Here is a 20530-nt window from a genome sequence, read left to right as displayed (position 1 = left end):
TAGTTGATCATTACTTCACTCTAACCTTGAGGCTCTGATGACAAATTGAGCTTAAGCACTGAAGGTGAGCTGACATCAAGTCAGAAAAAAAAAAAATACTCTGCTTTGGACTCTGGGAGCCTCAGAGACTTCCCTATCCAACCCTATTTCCACTGGTAAAAGTAAGTTTGACTTAAACCAAGCTTGCTAAGGCTGATGGTGGGTGGTGTTTTTTCCAGCATTTGTGGACATGTCCTGACATTCCCTTTTCCTTGCTAACCATTCCCTAGGCTAGAGTCCAGAGAGGGCAAACCAGAAGACCCAGCTCTGGGTCTGATTCCAGGACAACTGGCTGGAAGGAAAACATAACAGGCAAAACAGGCTTCTGAGGCACAGTGCAACTGTGAGACTACACAATTGTTGCACTGGTGACATCCCTAAATGAAGAAGCATCTCAGCTATGTATATAGCCAAAGAAAGATCATGCCACCAAGGGGAAGAGCTGGGTAGACATAGGTAGATGAACAGGCATGCCCCACAGTGAACAGGAACAGAAAATCCTGACTAGGCCAGAGTTCTCTTACCTCAGAGAACCTCTGCTCAAGTTTCAGGAGTTCATGCCCTCCTCCTTACATAGGAATCCCCCTACAGTGAGTAGCTACAAAAGCTGGAGCCAAACCCCTTTTGGTGTGTGGGTGGCTGAGAACAAAGCCCAGGATAGTCAGCAAAACTCAATTTGTGAAAGTACTCAGAGCATTCCACATGAAATCCTCTTATAACCACACTGTGAAGAAGTCAAGATAGTGCCTTCAAGGTTGAGTAATAGCCTGTTCAACTAATGACCTGCCTTGTGTTCTAGGACATAAAATAATTTAGATTAGGGGACATTTTTTGGTTTTGAGTCTTTAACTTTTGGTAATTTCTCTTCATATTTTATCAATCTGATTTGCAAGGAGTATTGTGGATCAAAAGGCTTCCTATAGATTGTTCCCTTAATTGCTTTTACTTCTGATGCTTTGGTTAGGTTGAGATGTTACAGGAAGTGGGAGAGAGAAATGGATTGTGGACTAAACCTGTATTACTCAAAGTACTGAAGAAACTGCCAAGGGACAGTTTTAGAAAGTGCCACACTGCAGCTTATTGAAACTACATTTTGCTCATTTGAAAAAGTATGAGGGTTTGAGTCTGCCATCAGAGCACCTCAGAGGAGGAAGTCTTGCCATTAATAGTAATGTTAAGTGAGATGCAGAACCTACCACAATGGCCTACTTGCTACCATTTAAAGGTATGTGAAGTCAGCATTGTGCATGTCTTAAAACTTTTGAGCCAAGCCTCTTCACCTATTGTCTTTTGGAATTACTTTCCTATCAGGTACTAGGCAGTCTTCCTGCCCCACACCTCTCTTAACCCCCAGCTCACTTTGCCACAGGTCAACAGATACATCTTTCATAAAGTTTTTACTGAATTCTGCATTCAATCCATCTTCTCAGGATTTTCTTCCTGAAAAGAAACTAGAGGGACTGGGAAGGTGGCTCAGTGTTATAGAGCTTGCGTTGCATGCATGAGTCCCTGGGTTCGATTCCTTAGCACCACATAAGCAGAAAAAGTCAGACGTCGTGCTGTGGCTCAAGTGGTAGAGCACTGGCCTTGAGCTGAAGAGCTCAGAGACAGTGCCCAAGCCCAGAGTTTAGGCCCCACAACCAACAAAAAAAAAGAAGAAGAAGAAGAAGCTAGATGAGTTTTTCCTTCTATTTCCCCCTAGGGGAAAAAAAATCAAAACCTCTAAGCCAGGAGCTGGTAGCTCTTGCATGTAATTCTAGCTACTCAGGAGGCTGAGATCTGAGGATCACAGTTCAAAGCCAAGTGGAACAGGAAAGTCTGTGAGACCATCTCTAATTAACCACTAGAAAACCGGAAATGGTGCTGTAGCTCTAGTGGTAGATCACTAGCCTTGAGCAAAAGAGCTCAGGGACAGCACCCAGACCCTGAATTCAAGCCCCAGGTCCAAAAAAAACACCTCAACCTCTTACTTGCCCCTTTTCCATACTTCTCTAAAACAAGGCTATGTACAAATTTGAACAGTTCTCCATTTGCTAGTGATAGATATTTCCCCTGTAGCCTGACCTGCTTTCACCATCGCAGACCTTCCCAATCTTGCCTGTCTTCTTTAAACACAAGAATAAATTTCAACTTAAGATATTTCTTAGAGCCTCAACAAAATGGAGCTACTAGACCCTCAAGATGGGATGTGAGTACAATAAAAGAATTGAAGCTGGGAACTCTAAAGTGTGTGTACTTTTTAATAAGCATCTTTCCCAGTCATCTCCCCCACCCCATCCCACACACACATCCTGTTGGCAGAGTGCTGGGAGATGTGTTTGACAGGAGGGTGGAAGTGTGATGTGGGCCCTGCTGTCTAGCAGTCTGTAGTCACACACAGCAGTCCAAACTATGAGTTTACATGAGCTTAAGTGCCAAATGGAGTTTTGGGGAATCCAAAAGAAGGGATGAAGTGTCTTTCCCAAGGTCCCTAGGAAAATGCCACTAGAATCTGGCTCAACCTACTACAAACTTACTAAGAGTTTGTTCCTTTGGAACATTAGTCCTCTTGAGCCCGCATCAGTATTATCATGGATTGGGGAGGGGTGAGCAGACTAGGTCATGGCAGCCTGAGTTCAGGTTTCATTTAGACAGTAAGACAGTTGGTTAGTTCCTTTTTTTTTTTTTTTTTTTTGGTGGTTATAGGGTTTGAACTCTGGACCTTGGGCTTGCTAATCAAGTACTCTACTGCTTGAGCCAAGCTTTCCATCCTTTTTGCTCTGCCATTTATTTTGCCAGGCAGGCCTGGACGAGGCTCTTTCTGTTTATGCTTCCACATAGCCGCGATAAGAGGCACAGGCCTCTGCCTGGTTTTTTATTTGAGACAAGTCTCACAAATTTTTTTGCCTGGGCTGACCTACTGATGCTGCTGATCTCAAACTCTAGAAATCTAGGATTACACCTTGCAGGTCTGGCTTCCCTTTAATAATCCTCTAGGAAGGAGGAAGAGAGTGTGCCAGGGGGACCACCCTAGTTAAAGGAGTTGGGGGAAGGAGGGAGTTGATTGATTCAGAGACCGTTTTCCAGACTGCTGCTGGGTAAGGTGATTGAACCTGGAAAGGAGAGAAGATGGGTATTTGCCTGGCAACGTACACTCGAAATTTTAGAGTAAGTATGATGTTCAAGAGAAGCTGGAAGACAAGGCAGGAGCCTCAGTGGCCGGATACCTGAGATGAATCTGGGTTTGGACTATGATTTAGTGAGCAAAAAGAGAAAAGCATATTTTAACTGGATACTGGCTTAGGCTAGCTACTTGGGAGGCTGAGATCTGAGGATCATGGGTTTGAAGCCAGACCTGGCAGAAAAGCCCCTGTGAGACAGTTAACAATGAACTACTCAAAAACTGGAAGTGGAGCTGTGGCTCAAAGTGGTACAGCGCTAGCCTTGAGCAAAAGAGCTCAGAGACAATGCCCAGGCCCCGAGTTCAAGCCCCAGAACCAACAACAATGAAAAAAAAGCATTTTTTAGTACATTCAGATCAAGCCCCCATCTCAGCCACTCAGACCTCAAGCTGAACATCCAAGCAGCAGAGGCCTTTGAGCTGGGAACCCGGACCCTTGCGATCTTAAACCTACTGTAGGACCTCATCCCGATCCTCCACACCCTCGGCCAGAGGGGTTGGCCAAGAGAGAAGTGAGATGCAGGTTATACAAAAAGCCAGATGGCCCTCTGGGAACCACAGTACCACTGGGCAGATTTGTACGTCGACCGCTCCCCCCGCCCCCCCCACGCCCCCCCGCAATAGGTGAGTGGGAGGGGCGCGCAGGCTTCAAGCCTGTGGAGTGCGTACCGGGCTGTGAGGTCCCACCAGGGGGCGGGGCCGGGCCGCTGCGCCGGGAACAGGGGACCCCAGATGCCGAAGGGCTGAGCCTCACCCTCAAACCGCCTCTATTGTGCTAGGGTGGGGGGCGCGAAAGAGGGAGCAGCGCCCTTCTCCGCACCCTGCCCTGACGGCCCGCCTCCAGGCCCCCGCCCCACCCCCGGCTCCGCCTCCACCCCCGCCCGCCTCTGACCGCGGCCCCTTCGTCCCGCAGCTGGTGCTGTGGGGTGGCCGAGCCGCTCTTCACCGTCTCTATGGCCCCGGATCCCAGCGCAAAGGTGAGGGAGGCGCGGAGTGCGGGGGGTGGCGGGGCTGGGGGCCTAAAACCGGCGACATCTTTCTGGTGGCCATTCCACCCTCCGAGCTGGGCCAGGCCTTTCTCACTGCCAAGACCCCCGGTCCTGCATAAAGGCTCTAGAAGGACGTGCGCCAGGCCTGAGGGTCGCGCAGGGCACCGACCGCCCCTCACCCCAAGGGTGTCGGGGGTGGGGGGGACTGGAGCGGGGCGGGGACCCGTGTGGCGAACAGTGTTCCCCTAGATCTGGGTCATGTCTCCTGGCGTCCGGCTGGATCGAAGGAGAGCTTGTCCTCGGGCTGCAGCCGTGGAGAGTGAGGTTAGATATAAAAGGAGAGAATCGTGGACTTTCCAGGAAGGTGGAGAGTGGGTGGCAAGGGAGGGACTTCCTGGAGCGAGGAGAGACCTCCATCCTGAGCCCAGGGAGAGACGGCCTCCACTAGGCAGGTGGGCATCTAGGATGAAGGTCGAGAACCTGCTGATTGATCTTCCATTGATCCTGTTGGCAGGCCCCCCTCTGGCCTGTTTCTTCCACCCTTGGGTCTAGTAGGGAAGAGCTGATCAGAGTTCAGGAACAGGCCTTGGAAAGAACCCAGACTGTAGAACTTGGAGGGAAGTGTGGGGCATGAACTGGAGACCTTGAACCCTCAGCCACTGGGGGAGGAGAGGGTGGATGCTTTGCCCCTCCCAGTTAGCCTCGCCCTCCCAACAGGTTAAGTTGGGGCCGAGCACTCCACCCCAAACAGCAGTAGTTCCGTGGTGTAGAGGACTGCTAAATTACAAATCCCCTTCTCTTTCCTTTTGCTAAGCTGAGTCTCCTCCTGTCTTGGTTTCTTACCTGCTTCCTCCCTTGCAAAATAGCCTTGACCTATGCGTTCATTCCAGGCCAGAAGCCTCCCCCACTCCAACCCACACACACACACATATGGAATCTGGCCTTAGAATGGGACTTTCAGGAAAGGAGGTGGGGTTCTGTTCTGCATCTCACCCCATTGGACACTGGCAACCACCGAGCCTGCAGCAAGAATATTGACCCCAGAATGCATGGGAGCTTGTTTCTGTATGGTAGTAATGACTCTTATATGAGCATTATTGTGCCTAGTTGATCAGTGGTTTGTGTGCCTGTGTGCACACATTTATGTGTGTGTATACGGGACCTTCCTGTTGAATATGTATATAGTCCATGTAAACCCATGTTATAATCCAGCTTGTCCACCTCTGAGGCTCTGTGAACTGCTGAGCTACTAGACCTGGGGATATAACCTTTATATGAATATGTATGACTACAAGTCATGGCCATCTCTGTAAACACACATGTGAGTAGACTGCCCGGTGCATATGAGTGTGTGAATGACTCCTGTGAATGTGTTCACAATCCTTTCTGAAAGTGTGTGTGCTCACCTGTGTGTGTGTGTGTGTGTGTGTGTGTGTATACATTCCTTTCCTCTGGACCCATGTGACTCAGAAGAAACCTGTGTAAGTGTGCCATGCACCACACTGTGAATGGCTCCTCTAATCTGGGGTGTGTTCCTCTTGCCCAATCCTAGAGACTGATCCCTCCTAGCTATATGGCTCCCCCTTTCTGTGCTGAGCAAATAGGAGGCCCCAAAGGTAAACAGGTGTGCCTTCACAGTGAGGGCTGGGGCATGGGCAGTCCCTTGCTGCCCTGGTGTCCAAACCAGGAACCAGTTCTATGCTCCAGAGACCCTTCTCTCTCCCTCTCATGCCTGCTTCTCTGCATGTTATTGCTGACCTTTGCCTCTTGAATAAACCCTCCAAATTCCTGTTATCCCTCCAGCCAACTCCTGTTTCCTCTCCTATCTTCAAGGCCAGATAGTTAATATTTGACCTGGAGGGGAAAGGTGAGGCCAGTGACACCCTCTGGTCCTGCCTATGGGTGTCTGATGACCTGGAGTGGGTCAGGCCTCCTCCACACCCACTCCAGCCCAGGAAGCCTTCAGGAGTCCCTTCAGAGGCTTGCTGCATGGATTGGGGAGGCCTGTTACTCACCTCCACCTCATCCTCAACTGTTTGGAAATAGTTCCCAAGATATGTCAGGGGAAGTGGCAAGACCTCAGGGGTCCCATTGTTCACCTTCTCCATACTGCCTAAGTCTCATGTATCTGGCCTTGCATATCACAGCCTCCTGCATACACATTACACCAATTCAGCTAAGGAACCTTGACACCTATACCTTGCCTCCACCCATGTGTGCCTGTGTCTGCCTACTAGCAGGTAGGGGCAGGTGGGGATGCCTAGCCAGAGGGTACAGTACAGACTGGGACTCACATGGGCAAGGCAGAGATGTGTGCCTCCTTGGAGAAGAATGCCGAGAAATGTCTAATTAAAGAGAAATTCCAGAGGGAGCTCTCAGGCCAAGGAAAAGAAAAAAACAAAAGGAAAACAGGACAAGAATAACAAAGGCCCATTAAGCAACTCTGCCCAGGCCTTCCTGCATATGGCACCCCCGCAGGCAGGAGGAGCAGCTGCTACTCCATTGTTGGAGAAGCAGGCATTCTCCAAGAATTGAAAGCCCAGAGATGGAAGCCTAGCAGACTGCTGACCTAGCCATTGGAGGCCATTACATTGGGTTTGGGTTGGGGGGGGGGGGAGTCTAGGGTCTTGGTAAGGAGAGCAAGTTCTATCCCAGCCTCCTGTATCAGAGCAGAGAAAGACAGAATGACTCAAGTCCATTCCTGTGAGTCAATCTACAGTGAGAGATCCTGTGGAAGCTGGTGTCCTTTTGGTGCCCCCTGAAGTCTGGGTAATGTTATCCTTCTTCCAGTTAAACACAGATCAAGGATATTTTTCCATGTTTTGATTGTGTGTCTTATTTGCTTTCCTTCAGAAAACAGACCTCAAAGAACCAAGACTAGCTCTGCTGTCAGAGGCAAGGTGACCCTGATAGTAACCTGTAACCCCCTCATGACACCACAACTCCCGCTCACCATGGAGCTTGCATTTGATGTTGAAAGGCATGTAATCCCTCCTTCCCTCTGACTTCTTAGCTGTGATTCCATGGCCACACAACCCGGTGGCTCCATGTCCCCCCCATTCCAGGATCCTCCCTGGCCCCATGACTCCTTGACCCCCATGGTCTCATGACCCCTGACCTTCCACGTGACCTTCTTGGACTTTGATCCCTTGCGACTGTTCTTCCCCATCCCCACCTGTGACTGTCCCTGGTTGCCCGTGGGGGTCTTGTTGGTCTGGACCTTCCCAGGAAGATGTGGGGGAGGCTCTGGCCGCTCCTCTTCAGCTTCCTCACAGCAGTGGCAGTCCCTGGACCCTCCCTGCGGAGACCATCCCGAGAGCTAGATGCTACCCCACGGATGACCATCTCCTATGAAGGTGAGACCCTTCACTCTGAAAGGCCTTGGAAGCCAGGATGGCCGGGGGCGGGGCGGGGGGTGGGCGGCAGAAAACAGCTCTGAGCTTACTGCTCCTACTCTTCCCAGAACTCTCTGGGATGCGGCACTTCAAGGGCCAAGCCCAGAACTACTCAACACTGCTTCTGGAGGAGGCGTCAGCAAGGCTGATGGTGGGAGCTCGAGGCGCCCTGTTCTCTCTCAGCGCCCACGACATAGGAGATGGGGCTCACAAAGAGGTCAGCCCCTGGAACCTGGGCCATCCTCAGGCCCCCCAGCCTCATCCAGCTCCCTGGGGACCTCTACATCCTGGAAACCTGGCCAGCCTTCCATTACCCCTGGACAGTACTGCCTTTCCCAGCTCAAGCCTCCCTTTGTATCCAGTGTTTCTCCTGAAATTTACCCTATCCCAATTTCCCCAGCACCCTGGAGCCTGATTGCCTGGCTCTATGAGTAATTGGTTTGGAGAGTCAATGAACCAGCCCATTCATTCCCTTTACTTACCCCTGCTAGATCCACTGGGAGGCCTCCCCAGAGATGCAAAGAAAATGTCATCAAAAAGGGAAGAACAACCAGGTATGTGGTGTGCCCTGTCCCCAACAACTTCCTTCATCCTCTTCAATTGGAAGTGCTAGGGTTGGTAGGGACACAGCTGAGGTGATACAGACACTACTGCACCTCCCCCACTAAACATTGTGACTGCTACTTGGAGTGGCAGGCCCTGGGGAATTGCCCATCTAATCCAATCATCTTGTGGCCAATTAGTTTGTCCAGTCACAGTATCTTAATCCCCTTTGGGCTTCCAAAGTATAATTGTGATAACAATAAGTAACCTCCAGTAAGTGCAGAGTTAGCTATTACCTACCAAGTTCCAAAATAACCCTGTAAGGTGTTGTTATCCTCCATTTTACAGATGAGAAACATGAGACATTGGTTGACAATTAGGTCAACACTTGGTATTCTGTGAAAGAATAGCGTGTACCAGGCATGGAGGCACATACCTGTAATCCAGTTCTCAGAGACAGGGGCAGGAGGATCATGAGTTTAAGGCCAGAGCATGAGTTTTGAGGGCTACATGTGGAGACTCTGTCTCAGAAAAGGGCTGGGATGTAGGTCAGCGGTAGAGCATTTGCATAGCACGTTCAAAGACCTGGGTTCAGTCCTCAGTATAACCCCCCCACACACCCATACACACAAAGGAAAATCTAGGGTGTCCACAGGTGGTTTTTTGTCTGGCTATGTAACAGACGCATTCAAGAGCATTTTAAAAATCCACATTCCAGGGTCTACTAGCCTGGATTCCTATTCAAAGAGTCCTATTCAAAAAGCTGCCTTTAAAGAAGCACTCCAAGGGGCTGGGAAGGTGACTCAGTGGTAGAGCACTTGCCTTGCATGCATGAGGCCCTGGGTTCTGTTCCTCAGCACCACATAAGCAAAAAAAAAAAAGGCGGAAGTGGCGCTGTGGCTCAAGTGGTTGAGCACTAGCCTTGAGCTGAAGAGCTGAGGGACAGCGCCCAGGCCCAGAGTTCAGGCCCCACGACCAGACCCAAAAAAAAAAAAAAAAAAAAAAAAAAAAAAGAAGCACTCCAAACAGAGCACTGGTAGCTCCACCTGTAATCCTAACAACTCAGGCAGCTGAGATAGGATTGAGGTTGAAAAACAGCCCAGGCAGGAAAGTTTGTGAGATTTTTTTTGTCAGTTATGGACTTGAACTCTGGGCCTGGGCACTGTCCCTGAGCTCTTCAGCTCAAGGCTAGCTGCTCTACTACACAGTGCCACTTCAGGTTTTCCACTGTCCCTCTTTTGCTTAAGGCTGGTGCTCTACCACTTGAGCCATAATGCCACTTTTGGTTTTTTGGTGGTTTACTGGGGATAAGTCTCACAGACTTTGGCTTTTGAAACACGGTTCTCAATCTCAGCCTCCTGAGTAGCTAGGATTACAAGTATGAGCCAACAGTGTCAGACTCTGTGAGACTTTTATCTCCTATTAATCATCAGAAAACCGGAAGTGGAGCTGTGGAATTCCAGAGGTAGAGTGCTAGCCTTGAGCAAAAGAGCTCAGGGACAGCACCCAGGCTCTGAGTTCAAGCCCCACGGCCAACCAAAAAAAAAAAAAAAAAAGGTACTCCAGCAATTTCCATCAAAAGCTGTCTTTTACTATCAAGTGTGGATAGAAGCAAGGTTAGTACGATAGGTGGAACCCAGGTCATAAGACCATAAATGCCTACCAGAGGGTTTGGATTTTATTCTGTGGCAGTTGGCATCCTCACTATTTGGTATCTTAGAATTCTCAAGTTAGTGTACATATGAATTATCGAGCATATTATAAATGCAGATGCTGACTTAGGAGGAGGAGACCAAGATTGTACAGTTCTAATAAGCTCCCAGGTGAAGCTGTTGGCTGCTGGTTCTTGGACCACACTTGGCTAGCAAGTTTTCCTAGAATATTTCCTGAAGAATATTAGTTTCCGATGGGTGCCGGTGGCTCACGCCTGTAATCCTAGCTACTCAGGAGGCTGAGATCTGAGGATTGTGGTTCATAGCCAGCCTGGGCAGGAAAGACTGTGAGACTCCTATCTCCAATAAACCACTAGAAAACTGGAAGTGGCGCTGTGGCTCAAGTGGTAGAGTCCTCGCCTTGAGCTGAAGAGCTGAGGGACAGCGCCCAGGCCCAGAGTTCAAGCCCCATGACTGACAAAAAAAAAAAAAGAAGAAGAATATTAGTTTTCAAAGAGGGGTTTACTGGCCAATTTTGGTGGCATTCTCTAAGAAGCTCCCCAATAATGATATGTTTTACTATGACTTCCAAACATACTCCTTGAGTACAGAATTCCTCCCAAGCCTCCTTTGTAAAATGTAACCATCTTATGGAAAGATGTTTCCCTAAGAAATATAGAGTATTAGCCGGGCGCTGGTGGCTCATGCCTGTAATCCTAGCTACTCAGGAGGCTGAGATCTGAGGATCGCGGTTCAAAGCCAGCCCGGGCAGGAGAGACCGTGAGACTCCTATCTCCAATAAACCACCAGAAAACCGGAAGTGGCGCTGTAGCTCAAGTGGTAGAGTGCTCGCCTTGAGCTGAAGAGCTGAGGGACAGCGCCTAGGCCCAGAGTTCAAGCCCCACGACCGACAAAAAAAAAAAAAAAAGCAATAGAAAGTTTGGGGCATCCTGTGGGCCAAAGGAAGGAGGCCTAAGCAGGCTAAGAAAGAGGAGGGATAATGGGAGGGCTGCAAAGGTAAGTCAGTGACCAGGAGTTAAATCCTGGGTAATGGGAAGAATCATTAACAAAGCAAAGAAGGGAAGAATGCAGCAGGTTAGGACATTTGAGGTGCTGACAAGGCCAGTGAGGCTAGAATAGAGTGAAGGAAAAAGGGCATGTGGAGATCTGTTTGGAAAGTGGACTAGAGGGGAGCTGTGTGCTGATGGGTGAAATGTCTCTGGAAGGAAATTCCAGACAGTGCCGGTAGTAGTCCTTTTGCAGGCCACCTGGGAGACAGGGATAAATGGAATGTTGTTTGCAATGTGTCCCTTTGTATTTTTTGAATTTTATACCATACACAAATATTCCTCATTCACTGAATAAATAGCATGGCTCAAAGTGCTTGCTAGGCAAGCCTGAGTTCACAGTCTAGCACCACCATCAAAAAGAGAAAGTGGTAGAGGAGGTGTCCAAGGAGGAGGTGATGCTGGTAATTTGGACTGGGTGGTGGTGCAGTAGATCAAGTTCAAGAGCCATTTAAGACAATAAATGAATCATGCAGAGGGCCCAGGTGTGGGATGAGGGAGAGGGAAGCAGCAGCGCTGACTCGTGGTCTGGACTGAGAGCAGGATGGATGCAGTGAGTGAGGTGGGAAAGACTGGATGAGCAGGTTTAGGAGGGAAGATGCAGGTTAGGGAGGAGGTGGTGAGCTTGTTTTCTGACAAGCTGAGTGTTGTGTCTGGGACAGCAGATGGAGAGCGAGTTGTAGCCTGACACTAGATTTGTGGGAGCTCTCGGATGGGGAGGCATTGCCAAGAAAGAGCTCCATAGGAAACAAGCATTCTCCAGAATGGGGTGTGGAGGTTACTACTTGAGACACAGGGGAATTTAGCAGACTAGTGAGAGGTCATCTGAGGGTTGTGACACTGAGATGCCAATGACAATATTCCAGGAAATATTTGTGTTCTGGCCCTGGGTGTCCTAGAAAGAACTGGGCATGGGCTGAGAAGGTGGCTCAGTGGTAGAGCGCTTGCCTTGCATGACTGAGGCCCTGGGTTCAATTCCTCAGCACCACATAAGCAAACAGAAAAAAACCGATAGTGGCTTGTGGCTCAAGTGGTAGAGCCCTAGCCTTGAGCTGAAGAGCTGAGGGACAGAGCCCAGGCCTAGAGTTCAGGCCCCATGACTGGACAGAAAGAAAGAAAGAAAGAAAGAAAGAAAGAAAGAAAGAAAGAAAGAAAGAAAGAAAGAAAGAAAGAAAGGAAGAAAGGAAGAAAGGAAGAAAGAAGAAAGGAGGGAAGGAAGGAAGGAAGGAAGGAAGGAAGGAAGGAAGGAAGGGAAAGAAAGGAACGAACTGGGTGTCAGGCACCAGTGGCTCATGCCTATCATCCTAGCTTTTCAGGAGGCTGAGATCTGAGGATTATGGTTTAAAGCCTGCCTGGGTAGGAAAGTCCATGAGACTCTTATCTCCAATAAATCACCAGAAAACTGGAAGTGCCATTGTGGCTCAAGTGATAGAGCTCTAGCCTTGAGCTGAAGAGCTGAGGAACAGCGAACAGGCCCAGAGTTCAAGTCCCATGACCGACAAAAGAAAAGGAAAAAAAAAGGACAGAGGGAGAGAGGGAGGAAGGAAGGAAGGAAGGAAGGAAGGGAAAGAAAGAAAGAAAGAAAGAAAGAAAGAAAGAAAGAAAGAAAGAAAGAAAGAAAGAAAGAAAGAAAGAAAGAGCGAATGAACTGGGCATCTTGGGGACAAGAGCCAAACTCCAAAGCTAGACTAGGGAAGGCTTCTAGGCAGGCCCTTGTAATAGGGATTCATATGATTCTCTCACCTTTTCCATAGACCGAGTGCTTCAATCATGTGCGGTTTCTACAGCGGCTTAATGCTACCCACCTCTATGCATGTGGGACTCATGCCTTCCAGCCCCTCTGTGCAGCCATTGTGAGTATGCCTGCCCTCACTCCTAAGTGCTGATTTGGGGCTGCAGCCCCTGATGGTTCTCAGTATCTGTGACAGACTGAGACACTTGTTTTCCAGAATGCTGAGGCCTTCACCTTGCCAACCAGCTTTGAAGAAGGGAAGGAAAAGTGTCCTTATGACCCAGCCCGTGGCTTCACAGGCCTCATCATTGGTGAGCAGGCCCTTCTTCTATCCTGGCCCCTCACCCACAAGGATGTGGATTGCTAAGACTGGCTGTCTCTAAGGGCTTGAGGTGTGGCTCCAGTGGTAGGCTGCCTGCCTTGCAAGCTTGAGGCCCTGACACACACACACACACACACACACACACACACACACACACACGCCTGGCCACTTGGTCACATGCCCTCTTACATGTCCTTGCCTCAGATGGAGGCCTCTACACTGCCACACGGTATGAATTCCGGAGCATTCCTGACATCCGCCGGAGCCGCCACCCACATTCTCTGAGGACGGAGGAGGCACCCATGCACTGGCTCAATGGTTAGGAGGATGGAGCACAAGATGATGGGGGGTAGGAGGTCTAGTTCTTCATTTTTATTCCCTGGGGCAGCTGACCGTCCCATCCTCAAGTCCCCAGGTGAGCTTATCCATTCCACTCCTGTGTGTTGTCAAGGGAGGTATGGGGTGGGTGAGCAGAGAGGTCCCCAGTCTGTCTCCAAAGCCACTGGAACTGCTTCACCCACAGATGCTGAGTTTGTGTTCTCTGTGCTGGTGAGGGAGAGCAAGGCCAGTGCGGTGGGTGACGATGACAAGATTTACTACTTCTTCATGGAGCGTGAGGAAGGCTCCAGCAGCTTCACTCAGAGCCGCAGCAACCACCGTGTGGCCCGCGTGGCCCGTGTGTGCAAGGTGGATTGGGCTGAGGTTGGGGATGAGGTCAGGGCGGGCTCTCTGACCTGGTCCCTGAGCCCTGACCCTGAGTGCCTACCTCCCCAGGGAGATCTGGGAGGGAAGAAGATCCTGCAGAAGAAGTGGACATCCTTCCTCAAGGCCCGTCTCATCTGCCACATTCCCCAGTATGAGACACTACGTGGGGTCTGCAGCATGGACACCGACCCCTCGGCCCACACACACTTCTATGCAGCTTTCACACTGACCACCCAGTGGTAAGTAGAGGGGCAATAGAAGGCAAGGCCTGGGGACAACATGGGCACAAGCAGAGGTCAATGAGGATGAGAGGGTCTGTTGGAGGAGGACTGTTGTAAAAATATTAAGCACCTCAAACTGCTCTCTGGCTACTCAGTGGCCTACCGACCCATGGACAGCACCTACTGGCCTTCAGTAGAGATGCATCAAGGAAACAGTGGCTGCAGGCCGAGCGGGGGCTGAAGGCAGATTCTACTCAGTGTGACTCAGTCCCTTCATCTATGTTCCGTTCCCAGGAAGACCCTGGAGGCCTCAGCCATCTGCCGCTATGACCTCACTGAGGTACAGGCTGTCTTCGCAGGTCCCTACATGGAGTACCAGGATGGTGCCCGGCGCTGGGGCCGCTATGAGGGTGCGGTGCCTGAGCCCCGGCCTGGCTCAGTGAGTACTCATGCCTGGGGCCCTTGCTAAGTGGAGTGCCCCTAGGAAGGGAAGGAGGGCCCAACCCTGCGGAGAGGGAAGAAGGTGATACAATCCTGAGGTTTACCACCTCATTCCCTACCCCAGTGCATCACAGATTCATTGCGCAGTCGAGGCTACAACTCATCCCAAGACTTGCCGTCCCACATCCTGGACTTTGTGAAGTTGCACCCACTGATGGCTCGGCCCGTGGTGCCTACACGTGGACGGCCCCTGCTGCTCAAGCGCAATGTGCGCTACACGCACCTCACAGGCACACCTGTCACCACACCTGCGGGACCTACCTATGACCTGCTCTTTCTGGGCACAGGTGCTTCTGACCCACATCCCTCATCCTTATTGCTTCTGAGCCCAGTGATTCTTGCCATGACTAGCCTGGAGTTCCCAATGTCTTCTTTGTCCCTGAGCTCTTATGTTCAAGGCTAGCACTGTACAACTTTGAGCCACAGCATCACTTCCAGTTTTCTGGTGGTTGGTCAGAGATAAGAGTCTCACAGACTTTGCTGTCCAGACTGGCTTTGAGATCTTCAGATCTCAGCCTCTCCAGTAGCTAGGATTATAGGTGTGACTCACCAGCACGCAGCTCCTAGTGTCGTGAGGGAGTGCTACTAGTTGAATCCTTGTCTGTTCCCAATACTGTGATTCCTTAGCTAATTCCCGTAAGGCCCTCTTGTGGGGTGCTGAGAGCAGACCTCATTGTTAGGGTCTGATCTCTGTCCTTTCCCCTGCCAGCTGATGGCTGGATCCACAAGGCCATAGTCCTGGGCTCTGGGATGCACATTATTGAAGAGACACAAGTATTCAGGGAGCCCCAGCCTGTGGAGAATCTAATCATCTCTCCCATGCAGGTAGCTGTGTCTTCTGACCCTCATTTTGCCTTTGATAGATGAGGGGGAGTGGGGAGGCTGGGTAGGGGCTGTGTCCAGTGTTGTCTATTACTTAGAATAGGGGTGTTGTTGACCAACTGTCATTTCTGGCTCCCAGCACAGCCTCTACATTGGGGCTTCCAGTGGAGTGATTCAGCTACCACTATCCAGCTGCTTCCGCTACCGCTCCTGCTATGACTGCATCCTGGCCCGGGACCCCTACTGCGGTTGGGACCCCAACACCCATGGCTGCATGGTGGCCACCACCATAGGCAACAGGTCCCAGGGTAGAGGTTGGGAGTGGGGAGGGTCATGTGTGGCATAAGTGGAGGAGGAAGGACTATCAAGCCAGAGGGGATGTGGTGGCTAGTTGTACTGTCCTCCGGACTCTTTCACTGGGGAAACTGAAGCCTAGTTCCCCTTGCTCATGAACTCTGATCTTCTGTCCCCAGGACAGCACTGATACAAGACATAGAGAGAGGAAATCGAGGCTGTGAGGGCAGTAGGGATACAGGTAAGTGACATTATAGACGTGTGTGTCTGGCTGCAGAGCCTGTCCTCTGCCACATACTGTCACTTGCAAGGGCATATTCTATATTAGTGGCTACACCTATGTGCTTTGGCAACAATGAGCCAGCCCTGGGCCTGACCCAGGGTAAGAGCCAGACAGATACTGCCCAAATTATAAATGCAGGAACAGGTTCAAAGTGTTAGGAGGGGGTGTAGCTCAGGGTAGCCATACCTTAACACGTTCACGTCCTTGGGTTTCAGCTCCAGCGTCATAGATTTTTTTTTTTTAATAAAGAGGCCAAGTGTTCTGTCATTTCTGGAACTTACAGCTAAGTGGTATCATGGAGAGGGTAGACATTTAAATGATCACAAAAATAATTAACTATAACTACTAATAATTACAATTAGAACAATATTTACAGGGAGTAATGAGTAGTTCCCCAAAGATTTCATGACTAAGCTGATATCTGAAGGAAAAACGAAGGTTAATTGTCATAGCTAACATGTACTGATTACTTACCAAGTCCCAAGCACTGATCTAAACGCACATATTTAGTCTCAGAGCACTTTATGGCAGAGGTACCCTTATTATTACCATGAGGGACAATCTTCCTGAGGTACAGGAAGTATAAGGAAACTGCTCTTAACTCAGCTAGTAAGTAGCAGGGTCAGAATTCAAACCTGACCCTAAGCAGTCTAATTCCAGTTTGTGCTTTTGACCACTATGCTGTGCTGGCTCCCACAAGTTAACCAAGGAGACACGGAGGAGGAATGGGGACCAGCAAGCAGGGGGAACTTGTGTTGGAGCATCAGAAGACAGAGGTGGGCAGGGACCATGCTGAAATTTTGTCTTTATCTGAAAAGCAACAGAAGAAGCCTCTGAAGAGTGTGAGTCAAGGAGTGACACGATCAGATTTGTATTTTTAAAGGATTATCTCATCAGTTTATGGAGAATGGATTTGATCAGGGCCTTTGTAGCTGTGGGAGGAGAGAAGTGAATAGATCTGAGAGATTCTGATGGAGACTAGATACAAAGGTGAGGGGTTGGGAGATTCCCAGGTTCCAGGATGTAAGCAGCTAAGTAGTAGCAGCATTCACAGTAACAGCAATTCAAAGGAAGGACCTGGTGTAGTTGCAAAGGGCACTTTGGCCTTAGTCAGGTGCCTGAGACCTCATGTGAAATTCAGTGCATGGCAAATATTCAAGTTTGGCACCCAGGGGAGAGGTGTGTGCTGAAGAAGTGATTAGGAGTCCTTTGCAGATGCAGGAGATGAGATGAGAGATGGGACAGAGAATGTAGGTGAATGTAAACTTCAGAAAGCTTGGTAACCTGCCATGGACTCCAGTCTCTGTGCTTTGTGCTGTGCTATGGCTTGCCATAACGCCTGGATAGGTAGGGACTGACCTGTCTGCCATCCTCCCCAGGGCCACCACCACCACCACTGAAGACGCGTTCTGTGCTCCGGGGTGATGATGTCCTCCTGCCCTGTGACCAGCCATCCAACCTGGCACAGGCTTTGTGGCTACTCAATGGGAGCAAGGGTCTGAGTGACGGGCAGGATGGCTACCGAATAGGCGTCGACGGGCTGCTGGTGACAGACACACAGCCTGAACACAGTGGCAAATATGGCTGCTATGCTGAAGAGAATGGCCTCCGTATCCTGCTGGCTTCTTACAGCCTCCTAGTCCGGCCAGCCACTCCTGCCCCAGCGCCACAGGCCCCTGCCACACATGGGGCACAGCTGCCACCTGATATGAGGCTGCTCTATGTGCTAGCCATTGCTGCACTTGGTGGCCTCTGCCTCATCCTAGCTTCCTCCCTTCTCTATATGGCTTGTCTGAAGGGAGGTAGACAAGGACGTCGACGAAAATACTCACTGGGTCGGGCTGGCCGGACAGGTGGCTCGGCAGTGCAGCTGCAAACAGTCTCAGGCCAGTGTCCTGGAGAGGAAGATGATGGTGACGACGGGGAGGGGCCTGGGGGCCTGGAAAGTAGCTGCCTCCAGATCATCCCTGGGGAAGGTGCCCCAGCCCCACCCCCTCCACCACCACTCCCTCCGCCAGCTGAGCTGACCAATGGACTTGTGGCACTGCCCAGCCGGCTTCGAAGGATGAATGGCAACAGCTATGTGCTCCTGAGGCAGAGCAACAATGGAGTTCCAGCAGGACCCTGCTCCTTCGCAGAAGAACTGAGCCGCATCCTGGAGAAGAGGAAGCACACGCAGCTGGTAGAGCAGCTGGATGAAAGCTCTGTCTGAGCCCAGCCTCCCTAACAAATGCTCTCCCGAGCCAGCCTGTCTGCCTGGGTCAGACTGCTGCATCCCCACCAACAGACACCCTCCTTCACATACCCCCTTCCCTGCCTTTCTCCCCACTTTTTGATGTCTCTGTAGGCTGGCTAAGTCATGGCCAGCCAAAGTCCCCTCCTCAGTCTCCAAGACCCACATGTGAGCAGCCCAGGCCCACCGGTGCTCCTCAGAGGTAGGTGCTCCCTCAGGACCAGGTGCTTTGTAAATCTAGACCTAGATTCCATCCCCTTAACCTAAATGCTTGGGAGGAGAGGAGTCCATCCTCTTGTCCCATTTTCTGCCCAACCTTCCTCTTCCTCCCAGGTAGGGCTCTGCAGGTCCAGATGGCCTCAATGTCACCACCCTCTGCATAGCCCTGTGTCCTGGATAGTCCTGAATCCAGACAAGACCTCTGCCAGCCACCTGAGCCCTGCGTACATTCACATGTGCACATGGAAGAATGTTTATCAGTTGGGCTGCAGCACCCTTCCCTTTCTGCTGTATTGTTTTCATCCTTTCTGGATTTGGGGTAACCCCCAAATTGTCCAGTCCCTATTTAGTACTCTTCCTCAGTCTCAGGCCCTTAGATAACATCTTTGGCAAGAGCTTGGGAACAGGCCAGCCTAGGAGGTAAGACTGCCACATTCCCCTCTTCTTCCTTCCTGTGTAGCCTTTGTGAGTCAGCCTTCCACTCCCCTTGGTCACATCGAAGACTGGCAGCAGAGCTCTAGCCATGTCCCTTCCGTATGCAGATGTGGAATGCACCCACATCACACACATGCTTACATTCCCACCCACATGCATCTTCTGAGCTTCCCCTAGTTGCCTCAGACCTGTGTTGTCAGGTTTGGTCCATGAATATTTCAAAGGGAGAGTCTCTCCCATCTAGCTATCCTCAGACGTTCCTTAGGATGGTGACCAACACTGCACTCAATGAGCCAGCCTCCCTTCTGGGAATCAAGTATTTCTTTCCCTAGACCAGAGCAAGGGGAGACAAGATCTGACATCTCACCTGGCAAATGAAGCCCGTTCTTGGAACTATGCAAAGGGCAGAGGCTGGGAGTTTGGATGTTTGGCTCCCACCCCTGTCCTACCTCACCGGGGCACTTTCAGGGTCCAGGGGCCTCCAAAGTCTCTAGGCTCCTATGGGACAATCAATCCTGACTGAGCTCCCCCATTTCCCTTGGGTGAGGACAGACTGTTATTTTTGTAGCTGAGAACGTGGAATCCCACGGGTTTTTACTGCCCTTTGCCCAAACCTCTCCCACCTCCACCCCACAATGAATGTATTTATTGTGAGAACGGCTACACTTCTTCAGGAATGCCCACACTCATCACTCAGGTGGGTGGAACAGGCATGTAAAAGAGTGGGGAGCCTGGGCTCAGCTCCTCCCGATGTTGGTTAATAAATGCCCTTTCCCTCCCCACAGCTCTGAGTAGTCTGCTTAATCTAGATTAGCATTCTCTGATCACCAACAACCAGGCTCTGACCCTATGGAGATAGTGCTATAGTTTGATTTCTGAATCCAGGGTTGGCTTTGCTCCCCAAACAACCATTTGCAGAGAAAACTGGGGTCAGCTTCTACCTTGTTTATGCTAGGTAGGCAGGCATACAGGCCCTGTTAAGGCTTACATATTCAATGATTATGGTGATAAAAATATGAGAAGAAAAGTACAGCAGTTCTAAAAATTCAAATAGAGGTTTCTGGGGCTGGGAAGGTGGCTCAGTGGTAGAGCACATGCCTTGCATGCCAGAGGCCCTGGGTTCGATTCCTCAGCACCACATAAGCAAAAAGAAAAGAAAAGCTGGAAATGGCACTGTGGCTCAAGTGGTACAGCGCTAGCCTTGAGCTAAAGAGCTGAGGGACAGCGCCCAGGCCCAGAGTTCAGGCCCCATGACCGGACCCAAAAAAACAAACAAATCAAATCGAGGTTTCTCTCTTCCTCACCATCCTCCACCCACTTCTGTATCAATTTATTTATTTTGAGGTGAGGATTTTGCTAGGTTGCCCAGGCTGATTTCAAACTCTTGTATTCAAGTGAGCCTCCTGCTCAGACTCCAGGGTAGTTGTGACTACAGGCATGTACCACCATGCACCCTACAAGATACTTATCAGCCCTCCTGCTTTTTCCTAAGAAAATTTTCAGCATCTCCCACCTCCTGGTCAAAGGGAGACAAGGGTTCATTTTTGGAAAAGAGGTCTTGGGGTGAGAGTACAGTTGGGACCAGAGAAATCATGTAATCAGACACCAGGTCTAAGAATCAGGCCTGATGATTCCCTTGCTGTTGACATTGACCACATTGAAGAATTCTATGTTCTGCTTATTTTAAGACAATGAAAAGTTGGGGCCTGGTGTTGGTGGTTCATGTTTGTAAGACAATGAAAAGTTGGGGCCTGGTGTTGGTGGTTCATGTTTGTAAACCTTGCTAACAAGGTGGTTATCTGATGTAAAAGCCAGCCTGGGCAGGAAAGTGCATGAGACTCTTATCTCCAGTTAACTACCAGAAAAGTGGAAGGGGCACTGTGGTTCAAAGTGGCAGAGTGCTGCCTTGAGAAAAAAA

At 50.3% G+C, this 20530-nt stretch overlaps 1 protein-coding gene across 2 annotated transcripts; it reads left to right on the top strand.

Moving 5' to 3' along the window:
- Positions 1–3948: 3948 nt before the first annotated feature.
- On the top strand, positions 3949–19396 carry Sema4g (semaphorin 4G). Of its 2 annotated transcripts, XR_011366630.1 has the most exons (16): positions 3949–4176; positions 7042–7544; positions 7652–7800; positions 8075–8137; positions 12600–12698; positions 12795–12888; positions 13104–13217; positions 13423–13586; positions 13674–13843; positions 14120–14264; positions 14391–14613; positions 15036–15151; positions 15288–15448; positions 15622–15683; positions 17105–18164; positions 18296–19396. XR_011366630.1 is itself a non-coding variant. In XM_069995034.1 (15 exons), exons 2-15 carry the CDS (start codon positions 7421–7423, stop codon positions 17935–17937), a joined length of 2517 nt encoding a protein of 838 aa, XP_069851135.1. In that variant the 5' UTR covers positions 3949–4176; positions 7042–7420; the 3' UTR covers positions 17938–19396. The 2 variants fall into 2 exon arrangements, 1 of the variants encoding a protein (XP_069851135.1); XM_069995034.1 differs by having other exon boundaries at positions 17105–19396.
- Positions 19397–20530: the final 1134 nt, after the last annotated feature.

The sequence above is a fragment of the Dipodomys merriami genome, unplaced genomic scaffold (assembly GCF_024711535.1).
Source record: "Dipodomys merriami isolate MVZ:Mamm:240054 unplaced genomic scaffold, mDipMer1.0.p SCAF_102, whole genome shotgun sequence".
Classification (NCBI taxonomy): domain Eukaryota; kingdom Metazoa; phylum Chordata; class Mammalia; order Rodentia; family Heteromyidae; genus Dipodomys; species Dipodomys merriami.
This window is presented reverse-complemented; position numbering and strand designations above follow the sequence as displayed.